Here is an 18901-nt window from a genome sequence, read left to right as displayed (position 1 = left end):
CATCATGGGCATAATCAAACAAGTGTGCCAGATGTGCGTATCCAAGCATGGGTTCAATCATGTAACTGCTGACATAGCAGTGTGTTTAGAAACTTAAGTTTCATTATGAAAGACGAAAGCTTGAAGGATACGTGTGACAATTACAGAAGATTAGATTATTCTTCAAATCATAAAACAGAAACAATTTCATGTGATGTGATTCTCATGTTTCCATACCAGAACTTGGCCCTATTCTCAGCTGGAACGTAGAACATGGTTTCAGCTAACACACCACATTCTCCTCCCGAATCCATATTTCCATAGAAGGATCCTGTTCCAGGCCAGTCTCGCTCATGGTTACCACTGCAATCAAAATCACAGTTCATCATTCAATATATACCTAGAAGCTCCCATAAAGTGTATACTAAGCTTTTCTAAGCCTGCACACACCCCTATATGCCGCACAAGTGTTAACTGGAATGTGGTCAACATCTGAGCATGTGTCATGTGGATCCAGCTCGTAGGTAACCTGACTGAAAAATCAGGCTGGTCAACTCATCAAGTGGTCTGCACATGTACACTGAATGTGGACTAGCAGAAGCTTTTCTAAACAGTAGCGTGTTTTTTAACATATGTGGCCCATCCGATGACTTGACCCGCCTGATTTTTTTTTAGGTCATCTACAGAATGGAACTTGGCATCTAAACAGATCAGATGTTGGTAGAGCTGCAACTTGGATTCAGGTCAACTTGAACCCAATTGACCCAACTCGAGTTCAGGTCAGATTGTCATGGTCCTCAGGTTGGTTTGGGGTGGAAAACACCAACCCGGTTTGAAATCGGGTTGGGTACTGGTTGAGGAAATTCGGGCCGGGTTTGGGAATGATCACATGTATTCAGGGAGGGTTGGGTCAAGTATAGAGGACTTCGAGTTGGGTTTGGGTTGGTCACCTCAGATTGGAATTCAGCTCAGGACAAGTTGTGGATTGGGTCCTCTTCAAGTCCAGTCGGGCTCAGGTTGACCCTCAGCCTAACCCAATCCCCCAAGTTGCACCTTCAAATGCTAGCCACACATGCCAGATTGTAAATGGTAGAGGTGTGTGTGGGCTAAGCAAATTTCAGCCTAAATAAATGGAGGATGACAGTCAACAAACCTTGCGACCATATATGGTACCAAGGAAGCAATGGGCTCAATCTGTGATGTAAATTGATCCCACTGTGAGAGGTACCCATTTGCGTAACATAAATCCCCAATGTGGAAAACTATATCGATGTTCTTCAATTCTCGAATAAGCTGGTCAGTAGTATTAAGGGAGCCAGGCTGATAGTTGTTGTATTCATTGGAACCATCACGTTCTGCCTGAAAGTAGAAGTACTTCAATACCACAGTATATCCACAAAAAAGTTTAAACATCAAATCGAACTCAATCAGTTATCAGCCGAGTATGATTTGATTTGTTTCTCTTGGAAAGGCCAGTGACCGACTTTACACTCAGCCGGTTGTTTTAAAATTGAAGGCAGTTTCTAAAAGAGTAATGCTATGGCATATCGACGTATTATTTCAACACGTGCCCTCCATGGCTCCATTCCACATTCAATGCAACCGAGGTAGGGCGAGCAAATTAAATCTGTGGGTACACCGTGATGTGTTCCCATCACTTGAGCAATCTTATGATGTGGGCCCAAAAATCATACTGATCCATAACTCATGTGGGACACACCACAAAGAACAATGGGAATGGGATGCATGCCATTGAAACCTTCCTGGGGCCCACCAAATTTTTAATCAGGCTGATATTCAGATTATCCAATCACCATGGATGTAATCGCCTTATGAAGGGGTTGGATGTCATCTAAACATTATGTAGAGTCCCAGGAAGGTTTCAATGGTGGACAGTCCCATTTCCACTGTTTTATATCCTGTGGGCCAATTGCATTTGTATCAACCTGATTTTTTGACTCATGTCCTAATACAATCTGTCGCAGCTGATGGATCAAGTGGATTTCACAAAAACATCATAGTAGACCCCATGATCTTCTTCTTCTTCTTCTTTTGTGAGCACTTACTGAAATCCAATTAAATGTGGGAGGAAGGGGAGACATGTCACTAGTACAGCACGAATCACCCCTGACCAAATCGCCATAGCATTACTCTTTCTAAAAATCAAACAAATCAATGATCAACTTAGTTCATATTATCCAAAAGAAACACGGGCAAGTCCAAGAAAAACTCAGCCGAACTTTTGCACCCCTAAACAAAAGAAGCAAGTTTATGCACACCCAGTGCTCATTTTTAGAGAAACAAAGTAACTTGGCTAAGTGCCAAGTACGGGCACTGGGTGCTTTAGATCAAAGTCTCCAACTGTTATAGGAAACCTATGTGTTAGCCGCTACCTCCAAGTGCTTCAAGATCAGAGGATGAAATAAGAACTACCACAATAATCAAGACAAACATGATTATGCTTTTCTTTTTTTAGAATTGTAAGATGATTATACTTACACATGCATGCGAAGGGTTTCCAAGAGACTTCCTACCTTTCCCATGTCACCAAAAATGACTACACGCTGTAAAGAGTCCTGTCCAGGATAAGGAGATGCTTTGAAGAGATACGTTTGACTCCAAATGTATGAACCATTGATTAGCCTATGCCCCAACTTGTAAGTGTACCTGCACCAATATCAGGTTGGAATTAAGTTTATGGAATATCTAATAATCAAAGCTACCAAAATTAACCTGTTTACAATTTTCACGTTTTGAGAAACTAGTATTATAAACATACACTAACGTAAATGTTGGAAGTACCCCACATTGACATTTTGTTTAATATGATGGTAGGGTGGAGAATCAAGTTTGTTCGTTTCAAGTACTTGAAATGTACAAATTCTACAGGCACTATTGCTGCCCCTCTTCCTGAGGTGCCTCCAAACATACCTAGAAGATCTGGAAAAGTGCAAGTGAACATAAAGTTACTTTGTCTTCTAGGTTGAAAGCAATTATCAGTACATAAAGGTGACAGCCCATGGTTCAGTGATCTGGACTGTTTGATCTAATGAGCCCATGGATGGGGTTGCCCCAAAAGTCTTCCAGGTTAGAAGGACCTACACCTTCAATTAGAAACCTACAAACAGGCAATGGCCTGGAAAGAAGGCCAACAATTGCATGGCTAGGATCTTCTAATCTGGAAGGCTTTCAGGCATGCTTCAATTGAATGAGGCCCATCAGCTCAACAGTATGGATCACCAAGATGGCCCCAACTTACGTGATCTGGGGGCACCAATGTGCAATTTGTGCCCTGATGCAGCTAACGGACAATTCCTTCTAGACTGAAGGTTAATGAAATAAAAATGCAAGCAACATACAAAAACTGACTTTATCTGATTCGTATTAATGGATGCTCTAAATACTTCATTACCAATAGAAATGTCATGGAACCTTTAGTTTGACTAAATTGTGATGAAGAATATTAGAATATGATTCATGTGTTCCATCTTATTCTTCCAGATATTTTTTATATTTTTCATTGATTTGGTAAAGAAATTTGAAAAACGAAAGACTTAGGACTCGTTTTGGCCAGTCATATTACCATGCGATGCAAATACTGCTCCAAGCAACCTTTTTTTTTAGTAATGAAAACCCAAGCAACTTACTAATGATCATACATCCAAATATGCTGAACTTGAAGATTTTATGAGAGTAGCACAAGCCTATGTAATTGAAAATAAACGATTTGAGCAGACGCACTTACATTGAATTGGGCCACAATTCCTTCAAAAAACTAGTATGGATGAAACCAGGATCACGCCACCCCACTGTCCGTGCTGGCGAACCTGTACAAGGATATGGAAGAAAAGAATTGTATTCATCACAAGAAGGATATGGCACATTCTTTTTGGAGTTGAAATTCATGTTATTTCACCAGACAAACAAATGCGAGAAACCCAATTATGAGTTCATTAGATACTATTGAAACAATTAAAGGTTGAGAAAAAAATGGGGGCAATGCTGACCCTAAATAGTTGAGCCTTGGACCAAGACGATGATGATGATGACTGATGACGGACTTCAAATACATTCTAAAATGATATGGAAAGCAACCATGGTTGATATAAGGGCCTTCAAATACAAGGGAAACTTCAATAGAACAAAGAAATAGTACTTATGGAATTCAAAAACAATTCTTAAAACTCAAAATGATCATTTCATAATAATGAGAAGGCAATAATCTATTTCAACACTAACTGTTCGGCATAGATGGTGGAAATGAACAACAAGTCAAGGATCAAGCGTAGATCAACCAAGGCAAGCTATTGGAGTGATTGCAGAGTAAATCATAAAAATACACAGCTGCAGGCCTAATATCATTCGCTTTTACCCATTTGCAGTTCTCGACATTTAAGAAAAGAGAAATGTTTAGGCAATTTGTGCAAGAGACTGAAGGGTGATTCACGGCATGCATGCCAATGTGGGTGTGGCATGTTTACAAGATCTAAGCAACTCATAGGGTGTGGACCACCATAATATGTCCTGGCCAAAAGGTCCACTCATCAAGTGGGACACACATGTATGCTGAATTTAGACCACCGGTTAACTGTCCTTTTTTCTCATACACATACAGCCCATGTGTGCAAAGACCTGATTCAGTGGCCCACCTCATTAATAGGCCATATCTTGCACATGCTGCGAAATTGGCATGTATGCCACGAATATCATCTTAAATCTACGCTCATGCAAATCACCCTAGCACTTTCTTAAGGAACACAAAAATATGGACAAAATAAGCAGTAACAGGAAACAAAGTGATGGGATAACCAAGGACGCTGATGTAGCAAAGGCTTCAAAACCCCCACCACACCCCTCTTCCCAAAATAATAATAATAATAATAATAATCTGTAATGAAATATTCTGGGATCTGATTCGATGTTTACGGTTTACCAGATTTGAACACTCGTCTAATTACCAGCAGATTGCAGTTGAGCAGATTCGGAAGCCTTCAATATTTGTACAAACAAACAAGAAAATGGAGCAGAAAAAGGACAAGACAAATGGTTCCTGAATTGGAATTGCATCAATCAAGGGACCCTAGTGGAATCACTCCACAAAAGTAGGATCATTGCATCCCAGAATAAATACTTTGCTGGTTCAGCTAGGGAGAAAAATAAACTGATCTCATAGCATCCCAAATGTAAATAGCTTGGCACATTTATAGACAGCTTGTATAAAACTTTCCTATTCTAAATCTTAACTCCCACAAAGATGGCTTGTTACAGGTGTCAAACCATACGCGGATACAGGTAACAGTGCACACGTGTCAACAGAGCAAGCATGTGGAGCACACAGTCTGATAGGAGAAGGCTACCACTTGACTCTAACAAAGATGGCTTGCTAAAGGTGCTAACCCATTAGTGTATACAGATGAACGATGCACAAGGACAAGCATGTGGAGCACACAATTTGATAGGATAAGGCCAAAGAAGCATATCACGGAGCCCACAGTCTGATCAGCATCAAATCAGGCACACAGGATATGGTGAGGCAGTTTTTAGGGGCCTGATCATCATCCGGATAGGCTGTGGGGCCGATGCCATCATCAGTGGACGATCTTTGAGATTAGGGGCCTGGATGCAACAGAAACCCAAAAGTCCCAAAGCCAAAAGCAAAAGAAGGGCTTCAGTGTCTAGTTACATGACTTAGGTCTGTCAATTATAGCCAATGACTATTTTCATATGTAGTTATTCAAGAAGCTCCTATTAGCAAATAGAAGAAAAATAGTATGCATGGTATGCAAAATGATGTTGTGGAACTTCTTACACGTGTGATAGTCGGAGGAACTCTGAAAAACAAAAACATTGCAGGCATCTAGACCTTCACTTTTTAACTTAGACTAGGACTTTTTTATGAAAACATTCTAAATATTACTACAAGAGGGAAAGAGCCAAAGAGCAGAACAATAAAGAGCTCAAATGGTAAGCCACCCTCCAATTGCTCAACCCCGGGAAGACCAACACAGGGACAATTTTAATGACGGTTATGGACTTCAAAAATGCCACAAATAGTTGTCTAGAGAACTGTGCATGCTGACATGGGCATCGGCTTATATGATGATACTGGAAGATGTATTAGTAGAATATCAGTTCATATAAGTAACCAATACTAATGCAGGGGCATTTTCACACCGGTCTCAAGTGGGGTTGCATGTGGGATGCAGGGGCACACTCAGGGCGGGCCCTGCCAGTGTGAGGCGGTACCCATGTGATTTGGGGCCCACAATGGGGGGTTTAGCTGAGGTCCTAACCCATGAGATGTGGAGCCTGGACTATGAGATAAAGGGATTGATTCGCCATACTTTAACAGTTCGAGCTTTTAGAGCAAGTGGTTAATTGTCCTGCATCAAATTGGTATCAGAGCGGGTGGTCTCGTGTTCAAGACTCCTCACTGAGGGTGATTAATGCAGGAGCATTTTCACACCGGGCTCGAGTGGGGTTGCCTGTGGGATGCATGGGTACACTCGGGATGGGCGGCCCATGTGAGGTGGGTGGCTTGTGTGAGGCAGGCCCCACCCGTGTGATTCGGTTCAAAAACCCACACTTTTTTTCCAGCATGAACTGTTTATATAAAATGGAGAAAGCTAAATGGAGCACTAAATTCAGAAAAGGCACAGACAAATTTGTATTACTGATACCTTGAAAGCTACTAACCTGAAAGAACATGTGAAAGTGCATAGTTAATCCACCACCCGTAAGCCTAACAGTTTCAGTAAATCTCATAATAATTTACAATAAATGAGAAGAAAAAACAAGAAACAAATTACTCACCACACATGCTGTTTCGACTAATAGTCAATGTCCCAGCTGGGGATCGCATTGGAGCTCTTCCTAGTCGACTCCATTCAACAAAAGGCTCTGCCTCATCAATATTATATCCACTTGTCCAAGTTACTGTCATCTGAGTAAGAAGGAAACAACCAACTCAGAACACTAATATATACTTAATCAATCACTTAAGTCCAATAGAGAATAATGTGGAGAAGTAGAACACTGGGACAACCACACTATGTAATAAAATGGCACCATCCCACATTTAGTATATGGAAATTGAGCCCAGCTAAATTTGCAGGTGCAAAGAAAAGTGATTATATTATAGCATTCAATTGGAAGGGCAAATAGTGTGGATACATGTGGATATCTGATGACTGATAATCCAATATGTCATATTGAAATTCTGAAAAATCATGTAGCCAGTAAACTATTTCTGCATTCTACTTTGTAAGACTTCTCATATAAAATAAAATTTTGCAAAACAAACATTTTCAAATTCGCGCTATAGGCCTTGCACATTATCAGATGGTAGTCAATTACAAGAAAAGACAATTGAAGAGTTTCACCATAGATGGTTTCATCAACGATCACGTCAATATTTACAGAAGCTAATTATTTATTGGGCCGGAAATTTTAAGATTGTCCCTAACCCATTGTTGCACAAATTTCAGGAGGATTAGGGATGATTTCCACAGGCATTCATAGAGCATTGCCAAGCTATGCATAACAAAAAAAAAAAAAGCATGCCCCTTTGAAGAGGTTTTTTATTGATATGAGTTTAAATATATATTCTAGGTTGTGGTCTAGCATGGGTTCTTAATTAAATTCCATAGGCAAATACCATTTATTCTAAGGCAAGGCATAAATAGAGTGGCAAATGCATGCATCATATGAATGAAATAATAACCGGAATAAACTCACCACTTGAAGAGGATCGATATAGTCCAAATCTATAAAGAATCCATGAACCTGTACAAGGTAAAGCCTTTGAGGAGATGTAAAGTGCGGTTGAGAGGGTGTGGAACCCTAGGGGCATAAGCTTCAAGGAAGACCAACCACCAAAGGGATACGGGCTCTTATGGGGTAAACCTCGGGCCCACTTAATGCAGGTTGTGAAACCTTTATGATGGCATTATATGTTTTCCCTTCCTTCCAATCAAACAACCAAAAGAAAGAGGCGCAGAGACTTACGTGATTCAACAATATGCCTACTCCACAAGGTTAACAATGCGAAGCGTTCACTAAAATGAGGAAAATTAAAAGTACAAGTATTAAGTTGTGTCAGGTACGAGACAAACAGAAGAGTATTGTGTCATGCACGGGACAAGGAGCTCAGAGTTGTGTATGGGTAGGCAAGGAGTGTAGAGTTGTGTCCATGTGGGCAAGGAGCTCATAGCCATGTCTATGTGGATAGCGCAAACAGCATTTATACAATATGATGATGAGGTCAACACATGGCACTGCCTATGCATGTAGTTCAGCCAACATTTGCCAATGTACTGGGTACCATGAGAGTGAGCATGGCCAAGAGCAACATTGGCAGTGCTCGCTTGGATGCGCAAACCTGAACTTGTGCTCTGTTGGGAGACTAGTGATGGGCAATATCCCCAACAACTTCGTTGGGCTGTCACCCCAGCCTGCTAGCCTTTATGAGTGATTAGGTGTCTCTCTTCACCTGTTCCCGAGTTGGCGCAAAGAGTAACAATTGAAGGTCTCAGAGAGGTTTTTCTGAATCTTTCAAATGAAGGCCCCGAAGGGACATTTATAGGAGTGGAAGCAGCTAACCTCGTGCGAGCCCACGCAGCGTTGCCATCAGGCCACCAACAAGTTGTGTACCGACCATAGCTAGGTGGGCGCCGAAGGACATCGACAATGTCGGGCCGTTGCTGGGCTGCCACTAGGCCGGCACCAACGGGCATCAATGGCACTGAGCAGCTACCAGGTTGCCCAAGGTTCGCATGTTGACAGTGTCGAACTGCAGCTAGGTGGGTGTCAATGACGTCAAGCTACCGACAACACCAGGCCATGGCTAGGTGGGCATCGACGGTGCGGAGCCGCTGAAGGATCATGGCATCGAGTCGTCATCGGGTCGTGGCTAAGCCGCCAAGGTACTTTTTTTGTGTCAACAAGCATTTATTTGCCATCATGATCATCCATACCTTATCCCAATTAATTAGGGTTGGCTACATAAATCTCGTTCCACCATTGCACTCTATCAACGGCCAAACCTTCAGTTAAACCATAGGTCATCAAGTCCTTTCGAATCAGGCAAGGTCTAGCCTACAGGCCTAAAAATAATACCCTCGCCTGGCTTGTGAGGCCTGGTAGAGAAGTGCGGCTCATTAACAGGCCTAACATCAGTAAAACGAGGATAGGTAAACGTATAGCCTTTTTCTGCTTGAAGCTTCGGAAACACTGTCATTTTACAAATGGTTTCTACTAATATGATAAATTATACCTTTGCATCCATGATCAACAGTGGTCAAACTGCCAATATAAGATAGTAATAGCATATTAAAGCAAATGCATACTAGCATAGGAAACTCATGTTTTAGAAGGTGGAAGCATCATTCCATCATCTAGATGATGACAACAAATGGAGATTCAGTACAACGATAGCTGATATAAGAATAAGTTGGTAGAATAGGATGTTTATGCTAATGACATCACATGATGCATAGATTGTAATGAGGGGGCATTTTCACACCAGGCTTGAGTGGGGTGGCCTGTGAGATGCAAGGGCCCACTCAGGGTGGGCGGCCCGTGGAACCCATGGATTTGGAGTCCGTGTGAGGTGGGTGGCTCGTGTGAGACGGAACCCATGGATTTGGGGCCCATGAGGAAGGTTCGGCCAAGGACCTAACCCATGGATTTGGGGCTTGGGCTATGAGATAAAGAGATTAATTCGTCATGCTCTATCAGTTCGAGCTTTTAAAGTGGTGAATTGTCATGCATCAAATTGGTATCAAAGCGGGAGGTCTCGTGTTCAAGACTCCTCACCGGGGGTGATTAATGCGGGGGCATTTTCACACCGGGCTTGAGTGGTCTGGCCTGTGGGATGTAGGGGCACACTCAGGGTGGGCGACCCCGGAACCCATGGATTTGGGGCCCACAAGGAGGGTTCAGCCAATGACCTATCCCATGGATTTGGATCATGGGCTATAAGGTAAAGGGATTAATTCGTCATGCTCTATCAGTTCAAGCTTTTAGAGCAAGTGGTTAATTGTTCTGCATCAAATTGTCTACAAATTGTCATTGAAAAAGCCAAGGGTTTTGTATTTTGGTAGGTAAGTCATAACTAACCATAACTAAAGCTTAGAATTCTTAAGGAAAGCTTCTATCTAGATTACATGAAGGAGTTAGAAATGCTACTCCTACACTTCATACTGTGGAGTAAGGCAAGCTTAAAATATTGTTACAATCATATGACATGGCTGTGTGAATTTATTGCAATACAACTCCACTACAATATAATAGCTTCCTATAGTATTAACCATGGTACAATATTAAATTCCACCAAATATATCTGGGGAGGAATGTGTTGAAGATACATTCAGAATATATTCCTTTTTATACAAACTGATATAAATGATACTTCTCAATATCATAGCACAAACTTTGGTATCGTATCACTATCACTAGATGAATGCATCACGTATAGTTCAACATAGTATGATAAATTCCAATATTTTGAACCCTCATCTCAACTATAGTGACGAGACTCGGTAGTTTCCTCAATTGCAAATGTTGAGGACACAAACTCAACCTTTTTCCAACCATCATTATTGTTTTTATGTTTTCCATGTTATTTTTGGTGAGTTTAAATAGTTTTGGAAAGCGGATTGTAACTCCTATTTGTACAAAGGGGATCAAGTCATCTAATTTATTATCTAAGTAACAATGTAACACATTGTGCACTTGGAGATTGTAATACGGTAAGAGTGACCCGACCCTTCTTTATATACAAAGTATCTATTCACTCTGTGTTTCTTATTTTTAGTTGTCTTAACATGGTATTAGATTGAATTTGATTTTGTCCATTTTTTTATGTTATTATGATTTTTTCAATTATGCTTTGTGTATTTCCACTATGTCAAATCCATGCACACCAGAAATAGAAATCACATTTTTTTTATTCTTTGCTTTGTTTCTGTTTGAGTTTTCAACTCTATTTTCATAGCACACATCAACTGTTTTTTATTAGGATGCTCATTGCAACATGCCCAATGTTCCAAGTATTGGTATGCTACAAGTTTCACTGGCCAGGAATATAGAAACAATATCATTATTGCCAATAATATCGCCAATTTCCAGAAATGCAAAAAAAAAAAATATTGAGGAAACATGGGGAAAATAGTGGAACTTTAGGAGATGGTGAAATGCGCATATTTGCATATTTAAGAATCAAATAATGGCGAAAAAGATACACATTTGCACATTTAGGAATCAAATAATAAGTTACGCTTTAATGAGGCCTAAAAGCATGTGTTGTATTGTTGACATAGAGAAAATTTGGGGAAACGTGGAGGAAATGGCGCATCCATCCATCCGTCCAGCCATCCATTCATGCATGCACATACATAAATACATACAAACACACATGCATGATCCGTCCATCCATACAACCATGCATGCATGCACACGCACGCACACATATACACACACATCCAACATCCATCCATCCATGCATGCATGCATATACACACATACAAACATGCACTTCATCATACAAACATGCACCCATAAAAAAATTTAATGAATTTTTTTAATAAACAGATCTTTGGCAATATCAACACATTGATGATACATTAGTGATACTATCGAAATATTGTCAATACACTGGTGATACAAGCGACACTTGGAATTTACACAGTTAAACGTATTGGTGATACATTGGTGATATTGATATATTGGTAATACAAGAGACACCTGGAATTTACGCAGTAAAAAATATTGGCAATATGTTGGCGATATCGATACATTGGCTGTACTTAGCGATATACCATCGATACTTGGAATTTCTGATACTACTAGTGTTATCAATATCGCTACCAGTGTTATCGGTATCTCCGAGCAGGAGATGGGGATAATATCAGGGATATTTCAATAAAATTGAGGATACTTCGAACAATGAACGTGCCTGACACGGAGGATTTTAATTGGCACTTGAAATTTCTTTATGGCTTTATTCTTAGTCCAACATGCCTTGTTACTTGTTATCATGAGTGTGGTTCACCCATTTGTAGCGCAATTTTGCACTTGTGTCTTCACATGTTGCTATCACTTTCTTGACCATCTTCTTTGAGATGATTTGCATATGAGTGACAGTTTGATAGCTCAATGCATGTCGAGCCCAATCAAGGCCTACAATTTCTAGAGAAGAATCATGTGCATTCAAAGAAAAGACACAAGCTATGACACAAGATCTCAATCTACCATGTTGGGTTTGAGGGGGAGTGTTAAGAATATGGAATCAACATTTCCTTAACTTCATTACTGTGGTTATATTTGTAATGTTACTTTCTACTTAATTTAGTCCTGCATTGATTTGATGTGGAAAGTGCGTGGTGACTCCAATGTCTATAAAGGTGACACGGACATCAGTGGTGCGCCCTTTAGAGTGTACCAGATGAGGAGGCATCGCTGACAGAATACCAGAGCGGAGGAGTTGATGTGGATGGACGACGGGTCCATTAGACCCACTTTCTGACGCGCTACGAGTGTATGAGCGACATGACCACACCCCGACCATAGATCCATGGGTCGGATTTCACACCCCACCACACGGGTGTTCACCCCAACCATAGATCCATGAATCGGATTTCACCCCCTACCACATGGGTGTTTTAGTTTTGGACTTTTTTTGTTATTTTTCTTATTTCAGGGGCTTTATTGCAACTTTCTTTATTTTTCGTCTTTTTTGTTATTTTTCTTATTTCCAAGGGCTTTAGTGCACTTTTACTTTTTCCATAGCTTATATATACATTGTGAAGAACCCTATTTTCATTATTATTGAATGAATAAGAATTCGTCTATTTTCTTCCTCTTTATTAAAGAGATTAGGGTTTCAGGATTGGCCCTCGGGTGTTGAGGATTCCACCCCGATTTCGGGTTTCCCTCTTTCTAAGATCTACGAGATGCAGGAAAAGGTAAAAATCATCCTCCTCCTTTTCTTTTGACGACGAAGGACTTATACCTTCTTCATCTCGAACCCCTCATCCTTCACCCCTTTCATTTCTCTCTGGATACCCCTTTCTAGTTCGAACGGAAAAGAGGGATGGTTAGTCAGTAGAATCAAATCCAAGCGTACTTGTGGACTGACTTATGCTAGATCTAGGATATCCTCATATCCCAAGGTCCTCCCTTTTTACTGTTTACGTGATCTTATACTAAGAGGCATAATCCTGACGGAATAACCTCATCTTTGTGTTGAGATTTACCTAATCCCTTTGATTGGAAACAGTTGATTAATTGGTGTATTTATTTGAATATTCTTTAACCTGATTATACATGCATATAGGGTTAGGTTATCACATGTCCCTACATCAAAAGGGGATAAGTCATCTAGTTTACTAAGTCAATAACAACATGGCAGCATAGCACCTTGTGCACCTAGGAGCTTGTAACATCCCGGATTTTTCCCAACTTGGCGATGGACGTCCTTGGACGTAGAGCTGCCCTAGGACCCTATTCTGTCGTAATTATGGCACGATTCAGTTAAGTACTAAACTAAACAATCAGTAGAATTAGCTTGAACCACTTTCTATACGAACTGCAAGACCCAAAACCATTATAATCGCTAACGCTACATTACCTAAAAATCTAGGATCAATCTCAAAACCCAGTTGCTCTCGGGAGCATCTTGAAACTCCGTATCGGACCTGGACCGCGTGTCGAAAGTCCGATTACCGTGAAACTATACGGTTATGACCGCCTTACTAGGCTTGACAACCATCTCAGAAATCAAATCCAGATAGTGTCCAGAAACGCACAACTTGAGCCCGGAGCGAAGTGTGTGAGAAACGTGAATATCTTTAGGAAATGAACTGAAACTTAAGTGAGTTGAGTCGTTCGCTTGCAGGCCGAATCTAAGGATTCAGACCGTCGGAATCTAACCCAATTACACCCTCGGATTAGGGAAAATTTCCAACACATGTCAGTGTACTTGTGGCCCTGATCGAGTACTGATGACCGTCGAACTGAAACTGGTCCTCCGCGGTCGATCTGTAAATTCGATCGGACCGAAAACTTAGCCTGGCCTAGATCCAATGTCAGGGAGCTTAAGTCCCACCGCATGCAGAAAAAGGGCCTCCAGATGTGCTCCGTTGGACCGAAATGGCCAGTCTTTGGCTATAACCTAAGTATACCATGGCCCTGGGGCCATTCCCATCAGTTCTGGGCCTATATAAGGGCCTAAACCCACCCCTCTCTCATTCCATACGAATTCCTAACCCTAGGAGAGAGAAGAGAGAGAAAAGAGAAGAAGAAAGTGAGGAGAAGAGAGAGAGTGTTGGCGTTTGTTCCTGAGATTCTCCCCTGCCACCCCACGTGCTTAACCACCGTTGCCGTATCGCTATTCCGGCGATTCTAATTCCGTTCTTAGGTAAGAAAACTTAACCCTAATCTGTTTTAGGGTTTCAAATAGTGTAAGTGATGAAATAGTTAACCTATTTCATGCTATATGTGGCCGTCGTGCCGTAGACAAAGACTTGGCGTACAAACTGAGTTCGATACTTGTTTATCAGCGAAAGGTGCGGACTATAAACGTTTAGGTTATGGTTTTCAAGGCTTTCAATGTCAGCAATGATTGATGTCTGACTTGATTGCTATCACATATGCCTAGATACAATGTTTCCCGTACATTTCACACACATGTAAACTATGTTTATCTTAAATGCATTATATGTGTTTGTTGAAATGTCTGAATGAGTATGGATTTATGATTTGTGCTTGCCATGATTTCTGATCGGGAATACCTGATGTTTGTACGTATGGCAACTCCTATGTGGAAGGATTTGCAATAATATGTGTTATAGTTAATATATTACATGTATGTAATATGTGTAGTCCAAGTGTTTGATAAAATGCCTGAATGTGAAAATGCTTGTTTAAGTGCTTGTAATGAGGGTGTTGAGATAGGATTCTCGATTCCCTTAACTATGGTTATAGCATCCTTTATATAATCTATCTTGCTACTGCGTGATTTATGGATGAATGTCTATGTACGATAATATGTACTCTCCGTGTTCGTTAAAATGCTCGTATGAGATGTATATTTGAACTGGATGTTACATGCTGCTTGACTAGTACATATGAATGCCTAATGTACATGAAATGTGTTTGGGGCTACGACGTAGTCCAGGCGATCCGTAATGTTTTCCGAGTTAGTGGCTGAGCTTGTTTCGCCACACCAGACACATTCGAGGAATTCGAATCGTACGCTGCTAGTCGACAATGGTTAGGCCACGCAGAGTGCTTACGCGCTCCATGTCGATCGGCTCGACGTATGCTCGTACCAGTCGAGCTTGTCAAGTAACCCAATTGGCCCGATGTATGTTCACCATGTATGGACGCTACTGTTTGAACCTAAGGTACCAAACTTACCAGTGGAAAGCCCGTGTAACCTTGGTACTACGATCCACTAAGACTCATGAGCCGGGCATAGTGGTATGGGACACTTTGGTCGAGCTATCGGCCTACGCTGGGGCGACGAGCCTCCCCGTAGTGTCCAGTGAGCAACCCAAACTCGTGAGCCGAATACGGTGGTATGGGACATTGTATTCGAGCTATCGGCCTACACTGACGCAACCTGGCTGTGGTCCCTAGTCGGGTTGGCGACGAGCCTTCGAAAATAGACTGTCAGTTGGTAGGGCGTGGGTGGAGTGACCTCGAGCATACTCTGAGACTGCGTTGAGGCGACGAGCCTTTCCGTAGCAACTAGAGTATAAACTAGGCCTACACTGATCAGGTAATGAGCCCTTTGTAGTGACCTAGAACCGCAACATCGTATGAGATTTGCTAGGACTGACGACCCTAGAATAGATCATTGTTTGGGAATTGATATAAGGGAGGTACCTTAGCTTCCCAATCCTGTTGTATGAAAAGGTCTAATAAAAACTCGGTAATCATGCTCAGACATCGCATTGCACGGTGCTTTGCCGAAGAAGTGCACAGAGGAAGGGGTGCATGCCGCGACCGTATGAGGAAGATCGCAGAGGGAGTGCAGGCGAGGACATGCATCATTAATACATATCATTTTTGCATTAACCAGAGTACTTAGAGATGCTTGATTATATTACTTTATCATTACTGCTAGATTAAATTGATAACATGTTAACCTTTGCCTTATAGCTCTACTGAGTTAATCACTCACTCCCACGTTCTGGGACAGTGTTGTACACACCAACCAGACTCTGTCTTAGCTGCAGGTGATAGCGATACTTATGAGGCAGAGACGGACTATTACGATGACGAGGAGGAGTTCTCCTATATGCAACTCTCTGGCGGGTCTATGTAGGCCTGGAGTTGCGCTGTCAGGGCTACGGGGTTTTGAATAGAGAACAATACACATTTTGATTTTGTATATTTTGAATCAAACTTGTAAATATTTAACCTAGTGACATTCATACTCCGAGGGCTTCCTATTACTTTTGTACAGTTTATAAACACATCACAATCTTCTGCTAACGCACTTTAATTGCCTCTGGAGTATGATATGCTGTTTTGGTATAATCTCATTCATGTTTAAGGCACTAACATGGACAACATTAATCATCATTATCTATGTCGCATAAGTGATGCGTTGGAACTCGAGAGTTGAGTTTATGCTCGACCCCCGATTTTCAAGGCGTTACAGAGCTCTAATTTGATATGAGGGGCCCCAGCCTTCTTTAATATAAAGTATTTGTGTACTTACATGTCTCTTACCTTTAGTTTTCACAAATGTAGGAACCTTCTCACAAGGTGCCACTCCTACTTCCTAGGCATTTACACTTGCTCACTTTTTAAAATGGATACTTTGCTACTCACACACTCAAAAATATGATCCCATTTACCCTCACAATTTGTGCAACTAACGTTTACTCAATAATGTTATCTTTTTTCATTTATCTCAACTGCTTTCTATTTAGTCACTTTTTATGTGTATCATTTGTATACGAATTGTATTTACTGTATCCACATAACCTCCGTTGTTTAGTTCTCCAACATCCACGAACATTGACACCCTTTTTTGTCATGAATGCGTGAACTTCAGCCACTCCAATTTTTGTGTCGTATTTTATTGCAATTGCCGGGCAGTTCTTTAATGTAATCTTCAGATGAGTACTAAGTTCATACACATTATTGTTATATATCCCATCCTTTCAGCCAATCACTGTTACCAAGTTTGGATTCAGGAAAAGAAGGTTGATGCAATCAGTTTAAATCCTAGGCATATTTCAAAAAAATGTGGAGAAAAAGAAAATTAATTTCTTTATTTATTTCCATTTTCCTTTCTGAATAATTTGTGAAGACTTTGTGCATTATTTGCTAAGAATTTGTGTGTGAGTGTGTGGTGAAATACTCGCCTGCAAACAGGACCGCACGAATGGCCTTGGGGTGGGCCCCACCATGATGTTGCCATGGCATCCATCCCTTGCATTGGATGTGAGACCCTCCAGTGTCTAAAAATCAGGCAGATCCAAAACTCAGTTGGGCAACAGCACAGGGAACGAGGTGGGACAAAACGCCCACCATTGATATGCATGTGGAGCCCACCATGTTGTTTATGTAGAATCTAGGCCATTCAAATCGTTCATCTAGCTAGCACAAAGGGTCAGACCAAATTTCAAGGGGTTTTATAACTCTTGTAGCCCCACCGAAAATCAAGGGTAGGCATCCGCTTCCACCTTGTTCCCTATGTTGTGGCCCACCTTTGGGGCTTTGGGGGTTTTTTAAGGTGGTGCATCTGATGGACAGGATGGAAGTCCTCAAAACATCATGGTGTGTGTGTGTGCGCGTGCGCGCGTGTGTGTGAATGTTAGCCAATCGATCTTGAGAGAGTCAACACCATATAGCTTGAACATGATATGATTATGATAATTTTGATTTTTGTACATTCACATTAAAGTGCCATTGTGGATGGTTAAAGGCTGGATTTCCTTATTCTCTAGTTATTTTATTGTGCCTTTAATATTGCATGGGTCCAACAATATTCAATGAATAGTGAGAAAGTATTGCCAGCATATGGTTGAGAATTCCACAACTATGTCATCATGAACTTGAGTAATACTGTAATCTAAAAAAGAACAAGGAAAAAAAAAAGGAAGAAGAAGAAGAAAGGAAGAAAGAAAGAAAGAAACTAAAATCCTAAACCAAAAACTCTACATGCATGTGAGATGTTAGACCTCTACACATGACACAAGTACTAACCATGCATACGTGATCAACTCATTAGGTTGGCCACACATGTACAAATACAATGGACTGTGTAAAAAAGAAAACTTCCCCATTGTTTTTTAATACTGTACACCTACTTGACTATTTTCAAGCCAGGTCATCTAAATGGTGGCTCCCATCCAATACTTACCTTGATTTCCTAAGGTAGGCAGATGGCACCGTTGACCGTGTGCACAAAATTCATCAAAACAAGACCAGTTTCTTGAAGTTTAAATATCCAACGAAGTTGGAAGCAAGGAGTTCTCTTTACACCTACCGTTGAGTAGTTATGCAGGACAATTAACCACTTGCTCTAAAACCTCGAACTGTTAGAGTATGGCGAATTAATTACTTTATCTCATAGCCCAAGCCCCACATCTCATGGGTTAGGACCTTGGCCGAACCCCCCTCGTGGGCCCCAAATCACATGAGTACCGCCTCACACAGGCCACCCACCCCGAGTGTGTCCCCGCATCCCACAGGCTATCCCACTCGAGCCCAGTATGAAATACGCATTAATCACCCCGGGTGAGGAGTCCCGAACACGACACCTCCCCCGTGGGCCCCAAATCACATGGGTCACCTACCCTGAGTGTGTCCCCACATCCCACGGGCTACCCCACTCGAGCCCGATGTGAAAATGCCCCTGCATTAATCACCCCCAGTGAGGAGTCTCAAACAATAGACC

The 18901-nt window shown here is 41.4% G+C and overlaps 1 protein-coding gene across 3 annotated transcripts in view; it reads right to left on the bottom strand.

The window, feature by feature from the left end:
• Positions 1 to 18901, bottom strand: part of LOC131219342 (probable inactive purple acid phosphatase 1) — a 33639-nt gene that overhangs the window by 3347 nt on the left and 11391 nt on the right. For all 3 annotated transcript variants that reach the window (XM_058214433.1, XM_058214432.1, XM_058214434.1), the window contains exons 7-11: positions 6793 to 6922; positions 3725 to 3806; positions 2514 to 2646; positions 1133 to 1338; positions 217 to 342 (exon numbers count right to left, since the gene is read on the bottom strand). In XM_058214433.1, coding sequence (XP_058070416.1) covers positions 217 to 342; positions 1133 to 1338; positions 2514 to 2646; positions 3725 to 3806; positions 6793 to 6922 — 677 coding nt within the window. The remainder of the gene's footprint in view (positions 1 to 216; positions 343 to 1132; positions 1339 to 2513; positions 2647 to 3724; positions 3807 to 6792; positions 6923 to 18901) is intronic.

This window comes from Magnolia sinica, chromosome 11, assembly GCF_029962835.1.
Source record: "Magnolia sinica isolate HGM2019 chromosome 11, MsV1, whole genome shotgun sequence".
NCBI lineage: Eukaryota > Viridiplantae > Streptophyta > Magnoliopsida > Magnoliales > Magnoliaceae > Magnolia > Magnolia sinica.
The sequence above is the reverse complement of the archived record's forward strand: the minus strand, read 5'-3'. Positions and strand labels throughout refer to the sequence as shown.